Below are 18,913 nucleotides of genomic sequence, written 5' to 3'. Positions count from 1 at the left end.
CAGTAAAACTCGGTGTCTACCTGGGCGACTGAGCAGCCCTCTTTAGGAACGCACTGCTCACCTCCGTAGTATCAGGAAGGGTCTAGAAAAGGTGCCCTAAACTTTGCCTGCTTCATTACACCCTGGCCAGTTTACTGCGGCTGGCGGGGATCCCATCTTGGCGGTCGAAAAAACACAACAAAATGCAAAGTGACACCGCTCACCATCGGCACTTGGAACGTGCGCACGCTATCGGACAACCCTACAGCAAACAGACCAAAGAGAAGAACAGCCTTAGTTGCCAGAGAGCTTACAAGATACAACATTGACATTGCAGCCCTGAGTGAGACTCGTCCTGTTAACGAAGGTCAGCTGACTGAAAGTGAAGGTGGATACACTTCTTTCTGGGGCGGTCGCGGCAGCAATGAGCGTCGTGATGCTGGAGTAGGATTTGCCGTCAGGAGTCACCTTGTTCGGAAACTTGCCAGTCTCCCCAAGGGTGTGAACGACCGGCTCATGACACTGCAGCTTCCGCTACAGAACAGAAGTCAAGCCACCTTGATCAGAGCCTCAATGACCAACCCGAACGAGACGAAAGACAGGTTCTATGAAGAACTAGACGCCCTACTAGCAGCAGTGAGCAGCACCGACAAGCTTATCTTGCTCGGTGACTTCAATGCAAGAGTAGGGTGCGACTCTGCAGCCTGGCAGTGAGTCGTTGGGAGGCAAGGAGTGGGCAAATGTAACAGTAACGCCTACTCTTACTGAAGACCTCTGCAGCACACGACCTCCTCATCACCAACACAATTTCCGCCTGTCTACCCGTAACAAGACCTCCTGGATGCACCCCCGCTCTAAGCACTGGCATCTTATCGACTATATCATTGTCAGGAGAAAAGACAGACAGGATGTCAGAGTGGCCAAGGCCATGTGTGCTGCTGACTGCTGGACAGATCACAAGCTCATTGTCTCCAAAATGAAGCTCCGCATCAGATTCAAGAGGCGACCACATGGAAGCAAGGCTATGAAAAGAATCAATGTGGCCAGGCTGAAGAACCCCAGCATAGCTTCAGCACTGGCTGAAGACTTAGAAACCAAGCTTGCTGATCTACACCTTGCACGCAGCGCTGTAGACGACTGGGAACGCTTCAGGAATGCTGTCCGTTCTTCTGCACTGAATATGCTAGGGCCCCCTACCAGCAGGCAGCATGACTGGTTCGATGAGAATGATGAGGAGATACAGACTCTACTTGTTGAAAAGCACCGTCTTCATCGTGCCCATCAGAACGACCCATCATCAGCTGCCAAGAAAAATGCCTATACCAGTGTTCACAGGACAGTTCAGAATAAACTGCATAAAATGCAAGATGCCTGGCTGAGTGCCAAGTTAGATGAACTACAGGGATACGCTAACAGAAACAACTTGAAACAATTCTATAAAGCCCTCAACACTCTCTACGGACCTTACCCTCTCAGGTGAACCCCCTCCTGAGTACAGATGTTACAACTCTCATCACAGAGAAGGCTCAGATCCTGCAGAGATGGGCTAAACACTTTGAACCCGTCCTCAATTGACCGTCATCTATTAACGATGAGGCGATAGACAGGGTACCCCAGGTCGACAACAACAACGCCATGGATGACCCACCGGTAGTAGCCGAAGTCACGAAAGCTGTCATCCAGCTATCCAGTGGCAAAGCCCCAGGGGCAGATTCATACCTGCAGAGATCTACAAAGCCGGTGATCCTGTACTTGTAGAGAAGCTCACCGAGTTGTTCCAGTCTTTTTGGAAGCAAGGATACATTCCTCAGGAACTTAAAGATGCATCCATCGTACACATCTACAAGAGGAAGGGCAATCGACAGGTATGCGACAACCACCGAGGAATCTCGCTGCTCTCCGTCGCAATAAAAACTCTTGAAAGAGTCCTGCTAAATCGTCTGGTCACTCACATGGAGCTGGGCCTGCTGCCAGAGTCACAGTGTGGCTTTCGCAAAGGTGCTGGGACTATTGACATGATTTTTACTGCGCGCCAACTTCAGGAGAAGTGTCAGGAGCAGAATCGCGAACTCTGCACAACTTTTGTTGACCTCACGGAAGTCTTCAACACTGTCTGCCGACAAGGCCTGTGGAGGATCATGTCAAAGTTCGGCTGCCGCGCCAAATTCATTCCGATGGTACGCCAGTTCCATGATGGCATGATGGCCAGAGTGCTGGACGGCGCAGAATCCTCTAAGGCATTCCCAGTCACCAATGGCGTCAAACAGGTTGTGTGCTCGCACACACTATGTTCAGCATGATGTTTACTGCCATGCTGAATGATGCCTTCCAGGACAGTGATGCTGGAATCAGCCTTAAGTACAGAGTGGATGGGAAGCTCTTCAACCTGAGGAGACTTCAAGCTATTACCAAAGTGAAGGAGACTGTTCTGAGAGACTTCCTCTTTGCCGATGACTGCGCCCTATACGCTGGTTCAGAGCCAGAGATGCAAGTCAATATGGACGAATGTTCCACGGCTTGTGATAACTTTGGACTCAGCATCAACATCAAAAAGAAGTCATGCACCAGCCTGCTCTTCATACACCGTACACAGAACCCAAAATCACAATCAAAGGACAGAAACTACAGGCAGTTGACCAGTTTACTTACTTTGGCAGTACCTTCTCCCGAACAGTGACTATTGATACAGAAGTTAACTGCAGAATAGCAAAGGCAAGTTCTACTTTCGGTCAACTGCGCTCCACTGTATGGGAACACCGTGGAATCAGTCCAGCAACAAAACTGAAGGTCTACAGAGCTGTAGTACTCACTACCCTCTTGTATGCCTGTGAAACGTGGACTGTGTATGGAAGGCATGCAAGACAGCTCAACCGTTTCCACATGACTTATCTTCGCAGAATATTAGGCATCAGATGGCAAGACAAAGTACCAGACACTAAATTTCTCTCTATAGCAAGTCTACCATTACTCCACACACTGCTGATGAGAACACAGACCCAGTGGGCAGGTCATGTCATCCGTATGCCGGATGAACGCATACCCAAGCAGCTCTGTTCTGGGGAACTCTCTGCTGGAAGACGCTCGCATGGAGGACAGAAGAAACATTACAAAGACACACTAAAGGCCTCCCTGAAGTCGCTTGAAATAGACACGACCTCCTGCGAAATGCTGGCACGAAACCGCCCTACCCGGCGCGGCCTCATCCACAAGGGCTGTCAAGCTTACGAAGCAAGGCGCGATGCTGAAGCACAACATAAGCCCGAGCTACGCAAGTAGAGAGCCACCAGCGCAACAACTGCAGTGCCTACACACATCTTCCCAACATGTGCCAGGACATTTCCGTGACCGAACTGGACTGACCAGTCATCTTCGGACACAACGCATCCAGTCTCAAAGTGACTAATGGTGTCGAGGTCTTCATCGACGATGATGGACGAACCACATTAAAAAACATGCCGTAGTAACATGTCAAACAACAACAATAAAAGATAAATTATGAGACCAGTGTGTGACGTGTGTTTGTCTGTGAGTCCAGTGCTGGGGTGTGAGGGGGTGAAGGAAGGGGTTTAATAGTAAGGTATTCAGACAGGGTGTAAACGCCTGTTGTGTGGCAGCAAGATGCTAAGACTTCTAACAACCTGACAGTTCTCGTTCTTATACTATGATATCAAGCGGATTAGCAACGTGTACATGACAGAAGTTATGGCCATAAAAGCATTTCAACATAAGTATGTAACTACAAGACAGTCTCTTAAATTTTCACCGCTTTTCAGCAAATCAGAGCCGATACGCCCCAGGCCTCAAATCCACTTTCATCATTTCTCATAGCCCAAGTTTTCCTTATCATACAATAATTTATGTATTTTCATTAAAATGATTCGATGGTTCTTTCACTTGACTCTGAAGCGGAGAATTCTGAAGTTTCAAAACCCTGAGTGAGAAGTATCTACACATTTCAATTTTAAATCGCACTTCCTAATCTTGCAACAACGACCCCTGTCCCACAACTGAACGCAATTCAACATCTACCGGTGCTACTCTCTTGGGTGCTTCAACAAAATCAAGCCTCATTCTTGTGAACGCAAACGTTCATGACAGGAAGCCCCTGTAATTCCATAAGCTTCCCTAAGGAATAATTTGTTGACCGATTCCAACACCAGTATATTATTTTGAAAATATTAAGTTTCGAGAGAGTGCTCCGGTGTGGTTCGGTATTATCCTTCGAAACTATAAACTACAATTATTGAAATACACAAAAACTATTGTTGTAAAATGCCCCATTCTCCTATCTTATGAAGCCCAGAAATCACTGGCAAAATGTATCATTCTGTATCTTACGTCATCCCCTCTCCTTTGCATCAACTGTGCATTCTTTCCTATCTCACACACTCACTCGTCTTTTGACACAATCGCTCACCCTCCCCTAATCTTATTAACTTCCCTTACATTCCCTCGCTCTTCTCTCCCAAAGGCGATAACCTGTTTACTCCAGTAATCCACTCCATTCTGCTTTCTTCTGTCATCATGTGTCTCCCTACGATAACCGTCTCTCCCTCGCTCACTCGCTTTCTCTGTGCAGCATCCGTAAAACGTCTTAGTTACCTACCTGCACGTCACGGTGATCTCCATAACCCAATTTTACACACCAGATTACCGAGTTTATGCTTATCTCTTCCTCCAGTACCTAGCTGATACTCCATATTCTAACCCCTTCAAATTTTATGGTGCACAGCTGAGAATTGAAATAAATTTCTTTTTCCTCTAGAGAATCACCAGGACGACCTGAGTCGTTGAACAATGAGAGATTCCTCAGAACTGAAGGCACAGAGTGCATAAATCCTTCTGCTCAGACTTTACACTCACCATGGCTCCTCCACTGCGAAAATTCCATCTGGAGTCCAGCGGCTAACGCCGTTATTTCTCTCAGTACTTTTGTTACTGAAACGGAAAGAGGTTTTGAGACTCACATAGTAACTTCGAGTACAAGACCCCAATTGCACCAACACCATCTCTACGCCAACAACATTCAGTTAATAGACGCACAAAATTTAAGGGCTGTAAAGAATTATTTGAGTATAGCATAGGCACTCCAGTCACTAATCAACAGGAAAGAAGTGAATGAAACGGAATGGGGGGGGGGGTCACGAGAATGTTGACAAGAAGAAAAGAAAAGCTTTCTCTGCAAATGATTTAATATGTCGGGATACATAACGTTGGGTCAGGAGAGTTCCATGTGAGATTATTTGAAATACAGTATATAAAGTGACGAGCCGCACGGTCATATATCTCTCAATAGTGTAATCAGAAAGGTAGGTTCTGTAGATTCAAAATAATTGGCAGAAAGATGTTAGATGAGAAGAGCTACCTCTTGGCATACAGGGTTCCATAGTACTGTGGACATTACTGCCTGATTGTGCAGGAAACTGAACGTGTTCGGTTGCGTGTTTCAAGAACGCTGAATATCGGAATTAAGATTGGCAGTGCTTCAGCTTTGTCAGTTATCCGCAGTAACTTATGTCAGTTTTACCAGAGAAAATTATTTTCCCACGTCCATTGTCCTCTATGCACTGCTGGGATTGATGAGTCAGCAGCCCCTTACCTAGCTCATACAAAGTGGGAATGGACTCTGTGGTTCTTTAACGAAGCTGCAGCTCTTAGATTAAGCCTACCGACTCAGTCTTACACATCTATCTAAAACTGTGCCCCAAATCAACGGTCGGAGGGGCAGCAACCCTTATCTCATTCGGGCAAAAATGCGTGTTGCAAGCTAGCGAATGTCCTCACTTTTAGTGTGTTTATGATTGCAAGATGGCGAACCTTCAATCATTTACTCAAACACTCACAGTACCAACCAGGTTTCTTTCTCCAAATGTGCCATCCTATTCCATGAATCGTTCAAGCTGTAAAATTTGACAGCATTCCTTAACATATAACTGTCACAAGAGCACTGTTACAATGTGGTGAGAAATGAACGGTCAAGCCACGTCACTTGTACTATGACGGCCAAGTATTACATTCAGCGTTTCGATGATGAATTTTGATCGTCTAATCCCTTCCACATATGATGCTTAATATAATTTCATCCAGGGTTTTTCTTCTGCAACTGACATCACGGAGCACAGATTTCGCAAGTCTAGCAAGGAGCAGTAAGAAAATACAAGAGGAATAACAGATGCTGGAAAACTGATGCAAAGTATACAGACGAGTGAAGGGGCCTGTCAGGTCAAGCAGCAGCGGTCAAGTTTAATGAACAAATAACATTCTGGGCTGAGGCCTTTCATCGTGTCTCGAATAGAAGAGCATTTTTCAGGGATAGTGAGGGATAAAATTGGTCCCTTAGAAAATCAGAGTGGACAGCTATGTGTGGAGCCAAAAGAGATGGGGGAGATTTTCAAAATTTTTTTTACTTCGGTGTTCACTAAGGAGAAGGATATTGAATTGTGTAAGGAAAGGGAAACAAGTAGGGTAGTTATGGAAACTAAGATGATTAAAGAAGAGGAAGTACTGGCGCTTTTAAAGAATATAAAACTGGATAGCCTTCGGGTCCTGACAGGACATTCCCTTGGACCTTGAGGGAAGTTAGTGTAAAAATAGCAGGGGCTCTAACAGAAATATTTCAAATGTCATTAGAAACGGGGATGGTGCCGGAGAACTGGCGTATTGCTCCTGTGGTTCCATTGTTTAAAAAGGGTTCAGAGAGTAAACCTAGCAATTATCGGCCTGCAAGTTTGACGTCAGTGGTGGGTAAATTAATGGAAAGAATTCTTAGAGATGGTATATGTAATCATCTGGATAGACAGGGTCTGATTAGGAACAGTCAACGTGGATTTGTGCGTGGAAGGTCATGCTTGACAAATCTTATTGAATTTTTTGAAGAGGTTACTAGGAAAGTTGACGAGGGTAAAGCAGTGGATGTTGCCTGTATGGACTTCAGTAAGGCCTTTGACAAGGTTCCACATGGAAGGTTAATTGGGAAGGTTCAATCGTTAGGTATTAATATTGAAGTAGTAAAATGGATTCAACAGTGGCTGGATGGGAGATGCCAGAGAGTAGTGGTGGATAACTGTTTGTCAGGTTGGAGGCCGGTGACTAGTGGTGTGCCTCAGGGATCTGTACTGGGTCCAATGTTGTTTGTCATATACATTATTGATCTGGATGATGGGGTGGTAAATTGGATTAGTAAGTATGCAGATGATACTAAGATAGGTGGCATTGTGGATAATGAAGTAGGTTTTCGAAGCTTGCAGAGAGATTTAGGCCAGTTAAAAGAGTGGGCTGAAAGATGGCAGATGGAATTTAATGTTGATAAGTGTGAGGTGCTACATTTTGATAGGACTGATCAAAATAGGACATACATGGTAAATGGTAGGGCATTGAGGAAAGCAGTAGAACAGAGTGATCTAGGAATAATGGTGCATAGTTCCCTGGAGGTGAAATCTCATGTGGATAGGGTGGTAAAGAAAGCTTTTGGTATGCTGGCCTTTATAAATCAGAGCATTGAGTATAGGAGTTGGGATGTAATGTTAAAATTGTACAAGGCATTGGTAAGGCCAAATTTGGAGTATTGTATACAGTTCTTGTCACCGCATTATAGGAAAGATGTCAGTAAAATAGAGAGAGTACAGAGGAGATTTACTAGAATATTACCTGGGTTTCAGCACCTAAGTTACAGAGAAAGGTTGAACAAGTTAGATCTTTATTCTTTGGAGCGTAGAAGGTTGAGGGGGGACTTGATAGAGGTATTTAAAATTATGAGGGGGATAGATAGAGTTGACGTGGAGAGTTAAGAGACGAAAGTTTAGGGGTAACACGAGGGGGAACTTCTTTACTCAGAGAGTGGTAGCTGTGTGGAATGAGCTTCCAGTAGAAGTGGTAGAGGCAGGTTCGATTTTGTCATTTTAAAAAAATTGGATAGGTATATGGGCAGCAAAGGAATGGAGGGTTATGGTCTGAGTGCATGTAGGTGGGACGAGGTGAGAGTAAGCATTCGGAACGGATTAGAAAGGCCGAGATGGCCTGTTTCCGTGCTGTAATTTTTATATGGTTATATGATAAGTATCTGCTTCGTGATATGCGTGAGGACCGACCGAGTGCAAAATGGAATTTCGGAGAGTGCCATCACTGCAGGAAACAGAGAGTGGAAGGGGTGGAGAGATGGGCCTGGTGGTGGAACCCCGTTGGAGATACTGGTAGTTTCTAAGGGGTTTGATCAGAAGGATTTTTGGTTCTAGGTGAGGACAGGGGAAACCTTCTTCCTGTTATGTTGGGTGATGAAGTGAAGGAAGGCATGCGTAATTCGTAGGAGACGCATTACTGAGTTGAATCAGTAGCAGTGGAGGGAAAACGTAGTTTGTTGAAAACAAAGAAGATTTCTTGGATATCCTGGAAATAAAAAATATCATCATGGAATAGATGCCTGCGGAAGACATGCATCTTAGATTTAATACTGTATAAATTATCTGATAATAAATGGAACTATTGAACTATTGACTATTGATAACTGGGGGCCTCAGACATTTAGAGAAGTTAATATCATCCTTGCGGGTGAATGGGTTGACAGAAGTTACTGTCAACGTAACCATGGGCGTCAGAGCTTTTGCAAAGGATGACTGTAGATAATCAGTCTCGAGAGAGGGAGAGAAAGACAGATCCAGAAAGGGGGAAATGGTGTCAGAATTTAAAGGCAGATTAGAAGTTGGAAGTGAAGGTTATGAAATTGACGAGTACGGGAAGTGCATGGGTACAGGAAGTAGCACCAATGCAGCCGTCAACATATCAGAGAAAGACTGTTGTGAATGTGGGCTTGGATGATTCACTGTAGCATGTCGTGAACGTGAGGGTAGACAACGCCTGGGCTCATAAGGGTGCCCATGGCTACATGTTGATCAGGAGAAGGTGAAAAGAGTCTAAAAAGAAGTTGTGAAAGCCAGTGGAGGCTTGAAGTGCAATAGAACAGGTTGGGTCTCTTGCCAAAAAAAAAGCAGAAAGCCTTGAGGCCTTCACGATGATGAGAGGTTGGAAGAGGTAGAAATGTAAATGGACTGGACAATCATGCCGAAAGTGAGGTGGTCAGAACCAGAGATTCAGAGTGGTTGACGCGGTGGCGAACAGACAATGTGCAGGTGGGAAGGGACTCAAGCAAGAAGGACAAAATGGGCCTGAGATACTAGGACACAAGTTCCTTAGGCAGTAGCAAGCAGATTTTTTTTTCTATTGAGGCAGATATTTTTGTGGATCTGAGCAAGAAGAAACAAAACGAAAAGTGCATGTTCGTTGCTAGATTTCAGTATCCAACATAAACCAATGCATGGACTAGAATGCAGAATTAGTTCCAGTATGTTTCAGAGAACAAGGGAACAGCCGTTTGAATTGGTGACACAATAATACATTGACTTAATTTTCACAACTCACCATTACTCTTCCACAGGGAATCATCCATACAAAGATCAGCGTCGGAAGTCTCCAATCCTGTTATGGAAAAAGGTTTTGACACACTTTAATATAGATGGGAATCGGACATCCTATCCCAAGTGTTTCTTATGACCCTATTAGCTGACACTTTGCTGAAGATCCCATTCTGCACTTTGCTTGAGATTGATGTCGGAGTGCTGATTCAGTAATCCCACCAGGGCTTTGATTTATGAGTCACCACTCACACGAAAATTACTAGAAGCCCTGGGTAAGGATACTATGACTCCTTTGACAGCAGCCATGCTGGTGACAGTGATAAAGGTTTCTCTACAAGACTCACAACGAATGACTGAGAGTGTCTGGTTTGTCAGGGTGATAAGTATAGCAAGATGAGTGTGAGCATGTCGTCATGATACGCTCTAGTGTTTCAGACTCTGTCTATGGATCCCTAGGGAGATAATGAGCTTAAACAAATGTTTCCCTATATATTGCATTATCGCTACACAGAGTAACTCCAGTGAATATCAGGGGTTCCATTCCGCAATTACGACTTGATTTGCATGTTACATTTTTCTCAGCGATGGAATCTTCGCCGACTGAGCTGGCGTTTGAAACGCCTGTTTCAATTTGCACTTGACAATGCGATGGTGCGCTGCTTTTTTTTTTAACCTTTGCACCCCGTGATGTGACGATGCATCCACGTTACTGTTTAGGAGAAACTTCTAGTTTTTTAACGTACTGGCCATGAAGGAAAAGTGGTATACTTGAAATTTAAAATAGGCTGTCGCTCGAAGAATAAAGTATCGGTGGTGAAGGGCCCCTGCCTTGTCCTGCCCTTGTTCTTATAGCGAGTGGAAGGTGAGAATTTGGAGAATACTGTCTAAACAATCATACTACACGCTATTGTTTGAATCCAATGAGTTATATCATATTGGTGCAATTCTGTTGGGAATGAGATGTCACTCAGCAAGATGTGGACGATATATCATGGATGAGGGTACAGGGACATGGTTAAACTGCACTGTGCAAGACACGGTGCAGTTAAATTCCAAATTTTAGTTGCAGCCGCAACCCAAACCATGGAATAACACAGCAACTGTTTGTTCTTATGAATTTCACACATCCTCGTTTGTTCCAATTTCTATAAAGCGTGCGAGAAACATTTCGGCTGAAATTTGGTTCCAGGAGATGTCAAGGTCAGAGATTATAAAATCACCAAACAGCAAGAACACGGTGAGCCCTGGACTGTTAGTCTTCAATTGAGAAGATTCCATACAGAAACTATCATCTGACCTCTTCATTTCATTGAATGTACATGTCATTGTAACGGAAACAAGTACTTTACTCTCATTCCGCTGGGGACATTTGATTTCACATTTGCTTCTTAGCTGAAGCAGAGAATATATGAAGACGGATGATCTGCTTACAATGTTTATTGCATTAGTTCAACATCAGACTTGAAATGGAGTACCTTTCTGATCATTCCGTTCCATAACGATCGATTTGTTGTACCAGGTAAACGGCAGAAAATTACATGGATGTTTCTAGTACTGGAATTTGTTTTTATCTTTGTTGAAATTGAAATAGTCTAGTATTTTAAACCGTGGAAAAGATAAGAATAGGTGGTTAAGTCGTGAACGTGCATAAAATACGGGGGTCCTGGAGAGTTTCATTAGGAATATTTACTTCCCCCCGAAGCCAGAGGCTCAATTTCGAATCATTGTGAGAATTAGCAGGATTAGAAGTTGCCCTACCTCAATGGCTATCGCCCAGTAGCAACTATGTCCACTGTGATGATGTATTTTAAGAGGTTATTTATGAAGCATGTCATCTACAGCCTAGGAGTGCTTTGGATCCGTTTCAATTGCCTACCGTCACAATACGTCAACAGCAAAATCAGTTTATTTGCCTCCTCAATCAGCTATGGAAAACATGGGCAATGAAGATGCACACATCAGGATGATTTTCCGTTGACTACAGCTCAACATTCCACACTACCATCCCCTAGAAGCTAATCCCTAACCTCCAAGAGCAAGACCTTAATACTTGTCTGTGTAACTGGACCTTGATATCTTCATTTGTAGACCTTAGTCACTGCGGATTGGTAACAACGTCCCCTCCGCAATCGCGGTTAACGCAGGTGCACCACAAGGCTCTGTGTTTAACATTCTGCTCTATTCGCTGAATACTGGCGACTGTGTTGCTAAGTACAACTCCAATCTCATATATAATTTTGTTGATAGAATCAAACGTGGTGATGTATCGTCATGTTGGAGGGACATGAAAATAATACCACGATAATAACCTGTCTTCAAATTACGTAAAATCAAAGAGATGATTGTTGACTACCGGAGAGAGTACCCGGAGATTAACGAGCCAGTCCTCATTTGGGGATCGGAGGTGAGAGGGTCAGTGGTTTTAAATTACCTGGCGTTATTATATCGGAACATATGAACTGGGATCAACATGTAAGTACTAACACAAAGAAAACATGACAGCAATCCTAGAGGTTGGCTTGGATTCAGCACATCGTCTAACACTTTGGTAAACTTCCATAAATGCACTGTAAAGAGTATCCTGGCCATTTGCATCACGGGCTGATGTGGAAACGCCAATATCCATGAACTGAAGTCTACAGAAACTGGTGAATACAACCTAATCCATCACTGCAAACCCCTTCCCATCGCTCAGCACATTTCCTATTAGCACTGCCATAAGAAAATCCATCTCTCATCAAGGACCTTCATCATCCAGGTTACCTTCCCTCGTTACTAACATCAAGCAGGAGGTATACAGGACTTAGGTCCCACACCATTAGGTTCAGTTGTTCACCAGAAACTATCAGACTCTTGAATCAGCGTGGAGAATTTCAGTCGCCTCAACACCGAACTAATTCCAAAACTTATCGATTCATTTTCAATAACTTTATAGCATATTCTCTTAAATATCTATCTGTCTATTAATCTGTTTATTTAATTCAACGATTTGTCTCCTACTGCACATTGTCTGTTTAGCAATCTTTGCTTATATATAGTTTTTCATGCATTCTATTGTATTTATTTACTTCCCTGCAAATGTCACAATAGAATAAATCTCAAGTTAGTATATGGAACCATAAACGGTGTTTAGGCACTAACTTTACTTTGACTTTCACTTTGAAATGAGGAAAAACTCTCACCCAGATAATGGCACACTCTGGGATTTGTAGCCTGCGAGAGTGAGACAGGCAGAAATCCTGAATAATTGATTCACACCGCCTAACTTGGATGATGTCCAAGTTGCATGCCATCTTGGACAATGTCTCCCATCCACTCCATAATGTACTGGTTAGGCACAGGAGTACATTCAGCCAGAGACTCATTCCACCGAGATATAACACTGAGCGTCATAGGAAGTTATTCCTGCGTGTGGCCATCAAACTTTACAACTCCTCCATCAGAGTGTCAGACACCCTGAGCCAATAGGCTGGTCCTGGACTTATTTGCACTTGGCATAATTTACCTATTATTATTTAATTATTTATGGTTTTATATTGCTATATGTCTACACTATTCTTGGTTGGTGCGACTGTAAAGAAACCCAGTTTCCCTCGGAATCAATAAAGTATGTCTGTCTGTCTGTCTGTCTACCCACCCCACACCTACTGCATTTGTCTTCTCGCCGTTCCGTGTTTTGTACTTCTGCTTTCTTATTTTCCCTGGAAAACTGTTTCAAGAGCCGTGAACAAGGGTTGTAAGGTATTTGTGATTTGGCAGCACTCTTTCGGCTGTCATTGACACAATGGGCTGCATTGTCTCGTTCTGTATTGAGAAATTTCTTCTGAGAGCAGGATGATGACAGCATAAATTGAACTCCACTTCTTCGCTACCAAACTCCGCTGGCCTCTATTGGGATTGCTGCGACTCTACCTTCACGCATTAAGTACAAGTTGTAGTTCTCAAATACAAATTAAGTTCATGGCAGGATGTCAAAGCGGCTCCCTCCCAAACTTCCGGCATGGTCCGCTGCGTTTCTTGTGTACTGCTAGGAAAGTCCCTTTGCATTTTAGACTCTTGCCATCATAATTCATGCGGTATACTCCAAAGATTTGAAGGTGTCATTTACTCTACAGAATTAGCCTAATCTTATGAGCAGGGTCAAGAACTCTGTGCTATAGTACTGGACATCTACCAAAGAGCAAATCACCAGCAAATTGACGTCATCGGTGTCCACTGGTCATCCCAAAGAGAGGGAGCTGTCGAGGACAACCGTTCAGAGAGGGAACCAGCAGGGGGCACAGGTTGTCGGAAGCAGCGGCTGGCTGAAGTTGCATGAAGTCGTGAGCAGAAGGGGAGGTAAATAGGCAAATATCGATACGAGGAAGTGAGCAATGGGGTCACATCGAAATAACATGTCATTGTTGATGTGTGATTCAGCAACTGGTGGACGAAGGATGAAGGTTCAGCACCACGCGCGCAGAAGGACGTAGTGAACATGTTACCCCCGTGCGCAGTCTAGTCTAACCTCGTGAGGACATTAAAGCACGCTCTGTACTGCCCGGGTCCATGGCAATACTGCCGTCCCTCGGGCATCATTTCACACCCTCTTCCCTGCTTATGAGGCTTTTATTTTCGTTCGGTTATTGAGGCATTTTCTTCCCATTCGGCTTCTCACAACCCACAGCACCACATTGCGGAAGGTGCCAGACCCTTCCGAGGCAACGACTTGGATTATAGTAAATACTCTCAAGATTTTCAGCATCTGCAAGTTCAACTCCTCTAAATTGGACTACTGGAAAAGCCCTTTAAGTACTGCTGTCGAATCTGTGTAACATAAGAACTGTACTAACCCAGAACTGTGGTTTGAGTAGGAAAGCAATGACTAAAATTATAACGAGTTGCTGAGCAGAAGAGCTCTGACGCTATGTTCAATCCAGAGTTTCCCACCTACCTCACTGTCACTGTTTTCCGTCACTGTTCCTCGCCGCCACTAAATTAATGTAAACCATCCCACTGATGGTTGCAGTTTTATGCAGATTACTCGTTTAAATCTTAACATTACAAATACAGAAGCAGAAAATCTGAAATAAAAATAGAATATTCTGGGCAAAAGTAATTTTGAATGCAGAAATGTACCTAGACTAATAGACATTAGGGAAAGGAGCTACGTGCCCGCTTCAATCCATTTATTGTTTTCACTCTATCCTATATTTTATCCATGGCCCCCCGTAGCTTCGCATCTATCTAGGAGAATGTTTTTTCTCATCCTCAGTTTTCATGAAGAGAGTTTGGCCTAAGAATTTAACTTCATATTTCTTCACATTCACCGGCAGACCTATTGAGCCCTTCAGCATTTTGAGCCTTTTACAATTGACGTTATAGAATAATTTTCGAAGTTAAAACTTACTCAGCGTCACTATAAGGACAGCAACTGACAGTAGGATGCAGAAGCCCAGGAGAGTGTAGATCAGCAGTGGTGAGAGATTTCCTGGAACAGACACAACTGATTGGAATCTATTTCCTGCAGATTTCAAGGAAATCACATTATTGTAAGCACGAGGGAATAATCTAGGGAAACACACCCCGAACTTCTGGTTTTGAACTACTCAAGGTGCAAGGAAGCCAAGTGCTGTTTTGAGCATTGTAATTTGAAAATCTGAAACAAATCGCTTTAGCTTACGAACGCTTACCCGAAGCAGGTTAGATATATAACTGGGCAGAGAGAGGGAGCATTTAATGTTGGATGCGATTAATCGAAAATTATTATGTGCATCGCTAAATTCAAGATTGGTGGAATACAGAATATGTGCTCTACTATCCCTTTTCGCGATAACATTTTATCATCCCTCCCCCAACTTCTATTGAAAATGGAAAGCTTCAAAAAAACAGTAGTTCAGTCGTGATACCTGATTTTCGCCTTTCTAGCTTATATCCTTCTGCACTTGGATCATCGGTCTGATTCTCACAGAGATTTTCATTTTTGGTTATCATCTCCATGGTGTGAGTCTGGCGATCTTCTTGACCTTGTGGAATATGAACGAGTTAGAAATACAGTCTCTCTGGTTCCGCACTCTGTACTTTCACTCTTCCGTGGCTAAACTGTCCTATTTTACCAACATCCGTGAAATACAAAAAAAACTGCCTCCAGACGTCAGCAATTTCCTGAATCGGAGAGCTCGAAAGGCCAATCACCTAGATTTACCCCTCGAAGGACAGCAGGTGAAAAGAAATCATCAAACAACGACATGATCCTTGCAGTTTCACCATTATCCTTAAAGATCAGTCTGAAGTCATACCGTGGCCAATGTTGGAGGACAGTCAAAGCGCCATTAAGAGTTGAAACAAAATAGTGTAATAATAGTCACTATCAGTCGTCTGGACCTATCACACTACCTCCAGTGTCTGCGTGCACTTCCTTCACTATCTCTGGAGAATGTTTTAACGGCTGACCGAGATGATAATGGCCCTCTTCTATGAATTTATTTTCGGTCCCTACACTTCCACATAATACTTTATTTACAACCCCAATACAGGTCCTCCTCAATACAGTGCGTCATCACCTCTTGGCTGTGTACTCGCGTTTCCGAGTTGGCAAAGGAACACTCCAACAGTATTCCCGAGTGACTCCGATGGCCGTGGTTTGCTGGGGAAAGGAAGGGATAAACGAATAGGCACATTGAAGCACAAATGGGATTTTAATTCTCTGCCCCCTCACTTACGAGGTGATGGTATTTATACTCTATAGTTGCCCATTCTCACAATCCTTCTTGACAAGACACAGCACGTCTGTATGTTCATTCCTGTCTCTTCCGACGTTTCACTGAGTTCTCCACATGGCGTTTCTCGAACGCTATTATGTAACACGAGCTTTCATATTCAACCTGGTTTCATAATCTACAGCAAAAATGTAGATTCATATCACATCCCAAGGCGCTTCATAGAGGGAGGAGGGTTGCTCACAATCAGAGTAGATTTATAGACAGTTTCCAACATGTGCGCAGCTGGACTAACAATCTCCAAAGCAAGTTTTATCAATCACAGATAAAATGCTTCGTAGGGGAAAAATAGATATTCATTTCCAGTTGACCGAAGGTTTAAAGAGAACTCAGAGCCTGGTCAGCTGAAGGCATGGGTTAGAATTCCTCAGGACCCAAACTGGCCCTTCGACTCATCAGTTCCATGCGGAACAAGTTGTTTACTATTTCCCCACGACTGGAAGCTATCGCCCCTAACCTCTGTATCTGTCGACCACGTGGAATCATGTCAAAGCTTCACTGATCTCCATAAACCTAAATAAAGACCATACCTCACCCAGCATCCCCATCACATTCTCAAATAGCTCAATGAATATTGTAAAACGTGACTTTTCGGCACAAAACCACTCTGACAAACCCATTGTGTTTACTTACGTAGAAGAAATAGAACATGTGTCTCACAATATTCTTGCACAGTTTCGCTGTCACTATTAAAAGGCTCACTGGCCAGAGCTCGGCCTTCCTTCCTCCCACTACCCGGGAAACTGCCACAACTACACAATACATGGAATCACTTGGACAATATCCACAATAACCGTCAGTGTTGGGACCTACTTCCAATTTTCAGGAATGTTGCAAAGTCCAGTGTGATATGTCTTCATCATGGCTTTCTCATCCCTCATCTCTCTTCAGCTTCTCCACTTAGTAGTAAAACAGCCATATGATCCTTAAATTTGCAATGCTTTGTGATCCAGTGCAGTGATTTGTCTCAAATAAATCACCGTGTTATAGTTTCCATTTCTATCAACACTTAGAGCTTCAAATGAAAGGCCAATGAGCTGCTCCATCCATTCTACAGCTAGTCAAAGAAAGCCTCCTATTCTCTTATCCTTGCTTATTTGACTTAATTCATCTTACTATTCTACTGGCGAGTTCATGAAAAGTTGACTTCTGTTCTTAGAAGTCCTGCAAATTTGACTAATTTTTCGATCATTCTACTCGTAATAGTTTAGCTCTTGGCCATACGACAGCACACACCCCTCACCCTTTGATCCAGAGCTGTTTAGCAAATTCAATCACAGGACATCTTGGCGTATTAATACGTCCCTTCATTTAGAACTTCAATTCCAAACTGTGGTAATTGCAAGCACTTGGGCAGAAACCTAACTTCTGAAGGATACTTATTGAGGTTTTCTGTCTTTTCATTAAATCCTGACTTATCGCCAAAAAAACTTTGTCGTTTTTATGTATATCAAACGATGTTCCATTACCTATTTCGACTGGAATTTTGATATTACTATTGATACTATTGATAAAAGGACATAATCGGACACCCTGCTAGTATTCTTTAAATAACGACATGACAGTTTTCACTTTCCTCTTTCTACACGATCTTGGCGATGTTGAAATTGAAAGTTATAGTTGTCCTTTCTCCTTCTCCTTACTAATAATAATAATATTAGGTATCCATTAGTCTCGAGAGACCAGGATTTGCGCATTGGAAAGTTTCCAGGGCGCAGCCCTGGGCAAGGTTGTATGGGAGACCATGCTGCAAGTCTCCCCTCTCCACGCCACCGATGTTGTCCAAGGGAAAGGCAAGGGCCGATACAGCTTGGCACCGGTGTCGTCGCAGGACAATGTGAAGTTAAGTGTTCAAGGACACAACACACTGCCTAAGCAGAGGCTCGATTACTAGACCAACGCATTAGCCACTTGGCCACGCGCCAACATTTACTCCTTAACTGCATCTTCCCTAAAACCTAACATTCGCTACAACATTTACACATCTTTCCGAACTCCTCGGATCTCTATGAAACAACAGGCTCCCTCAGTCAATTTTAATATCCGGGACTCTAAATGGAACATTGCAAACTGGAAGCTTTATAACCTGCTGAAAACCTCTATTCTGGGCCATTTATTTCCTAACCACCTTAATGTTTATCCAAATAGTTTTGTATTTCTGGGTTTCAGTTCTCCGTGGTACCTTGTCAAGTGTGCGATGCTTGCTGCACCTAATCATTTGAATGCCTTCAGGTGCCGTTGTTCGTCCTATCGCCTGGCACTCTGTAGTAATTTTTGCCAGAGGCAACGATCTGTGCAGAGGGTGCAAGGGTTCAGTCCTACGACCATCGATCGGACTGGGAGAAAAACATTAGCAGTCTAAACTCATGGTCTTTCGTAGAGAGTGTCCTATTTTGTTTCTACATGGAAGCAGGGTGTGTTCTTTCCTTCCAGGGAAAGGGTCTAGAAGTCGTTGAGACCATTTATGAAGGCCAGTGCTTGTCTTTTGGTTACAGAAAATAGGGGAGATGATGCAGCGAAGCCCATACAGAGTTACCAGTCACCAATAAATGACAAGCATTACACCAGGATAAAATTATAAAGAGGGACGCCTCACGTCTTAATAAGCTGGTAAGGAAGGCGGGTTCTGTCGTGGGCAAAGTACTGGAGAGTTTAACATCGGTAGCTGAGTGAAGGGCGCTGAGTAGGCTACGGTCAATTATGGAAAACTCTGAACATCCTCTACATAGCACCATCCAGAGACAGAGAAGCAGTTTCAGCGACAGGTTA

At 43.6% G+C, this 18,913-nt stretch overlaps 1 protein-coding gene across 3 annotated transcripts in view; it reads right to left on the bottom strand.

The window, feature by feature from the left end:
- LOC140740407 (uncharacterized) overlaps nucleotides 1-15,446 on the bottom strand; it is a 41,639-nt gene extending 26,193 nt beyond the window's left edge. Inside the window, exons 1-4 of one of the 3 annotated variants that reach the window (XM_073069543.1) lie at nucleotides 15,275-15,446; nucleotides 14,776-14,889; nucleotides 9,391-9,447; nucleotides 4,843-4,917 (exon numbers count right to left, since the gene is read on the bottom strand). In XM_073069543.1, coding sequence (XP_072925644.1) covers nucleotides 4,843-4,917; nucleotides 9,391-9,447; nucleotides 14,776-14,889; nucleotides 15,275-15,365 — 337 coding nt within the window. In that variant the 5' untranslated portion in view covers nucleotides 15,366-15,446. The remainder of the gene's footprint in view (nucleotides 1-4,842; nucleotides 4,918-9,390; nucleotides 9,448-14,775; nucleotides 14,890-15,274) is intronic. The other 2 variants (XM_073069544.1, XM_073069545.1) reach the window with 2 other exon arrangements.
- Between the last annotated feature and the right edge of the window lie 3,467 nt (nucleotides 15,447-18,913).

Source organism: Hemitrygon akajei, chromosome 16 (assembly GCF_048418815.1).
Source record: "Hemitrygon akajei chromosome 16, sHemAka1.3, whole genome shotgun sequence".
NCBI lineage: Eukaryota > Metazoa > Chordata > Chondrichthyes > Myliobatiformes > Dasyatidae > Hemitrygon > Hemitrygon akajei.
Note: the sequence above shows the minus strand (reverse complement) of the source record. Positions and strands in the feature narration are given on the sequence as shown.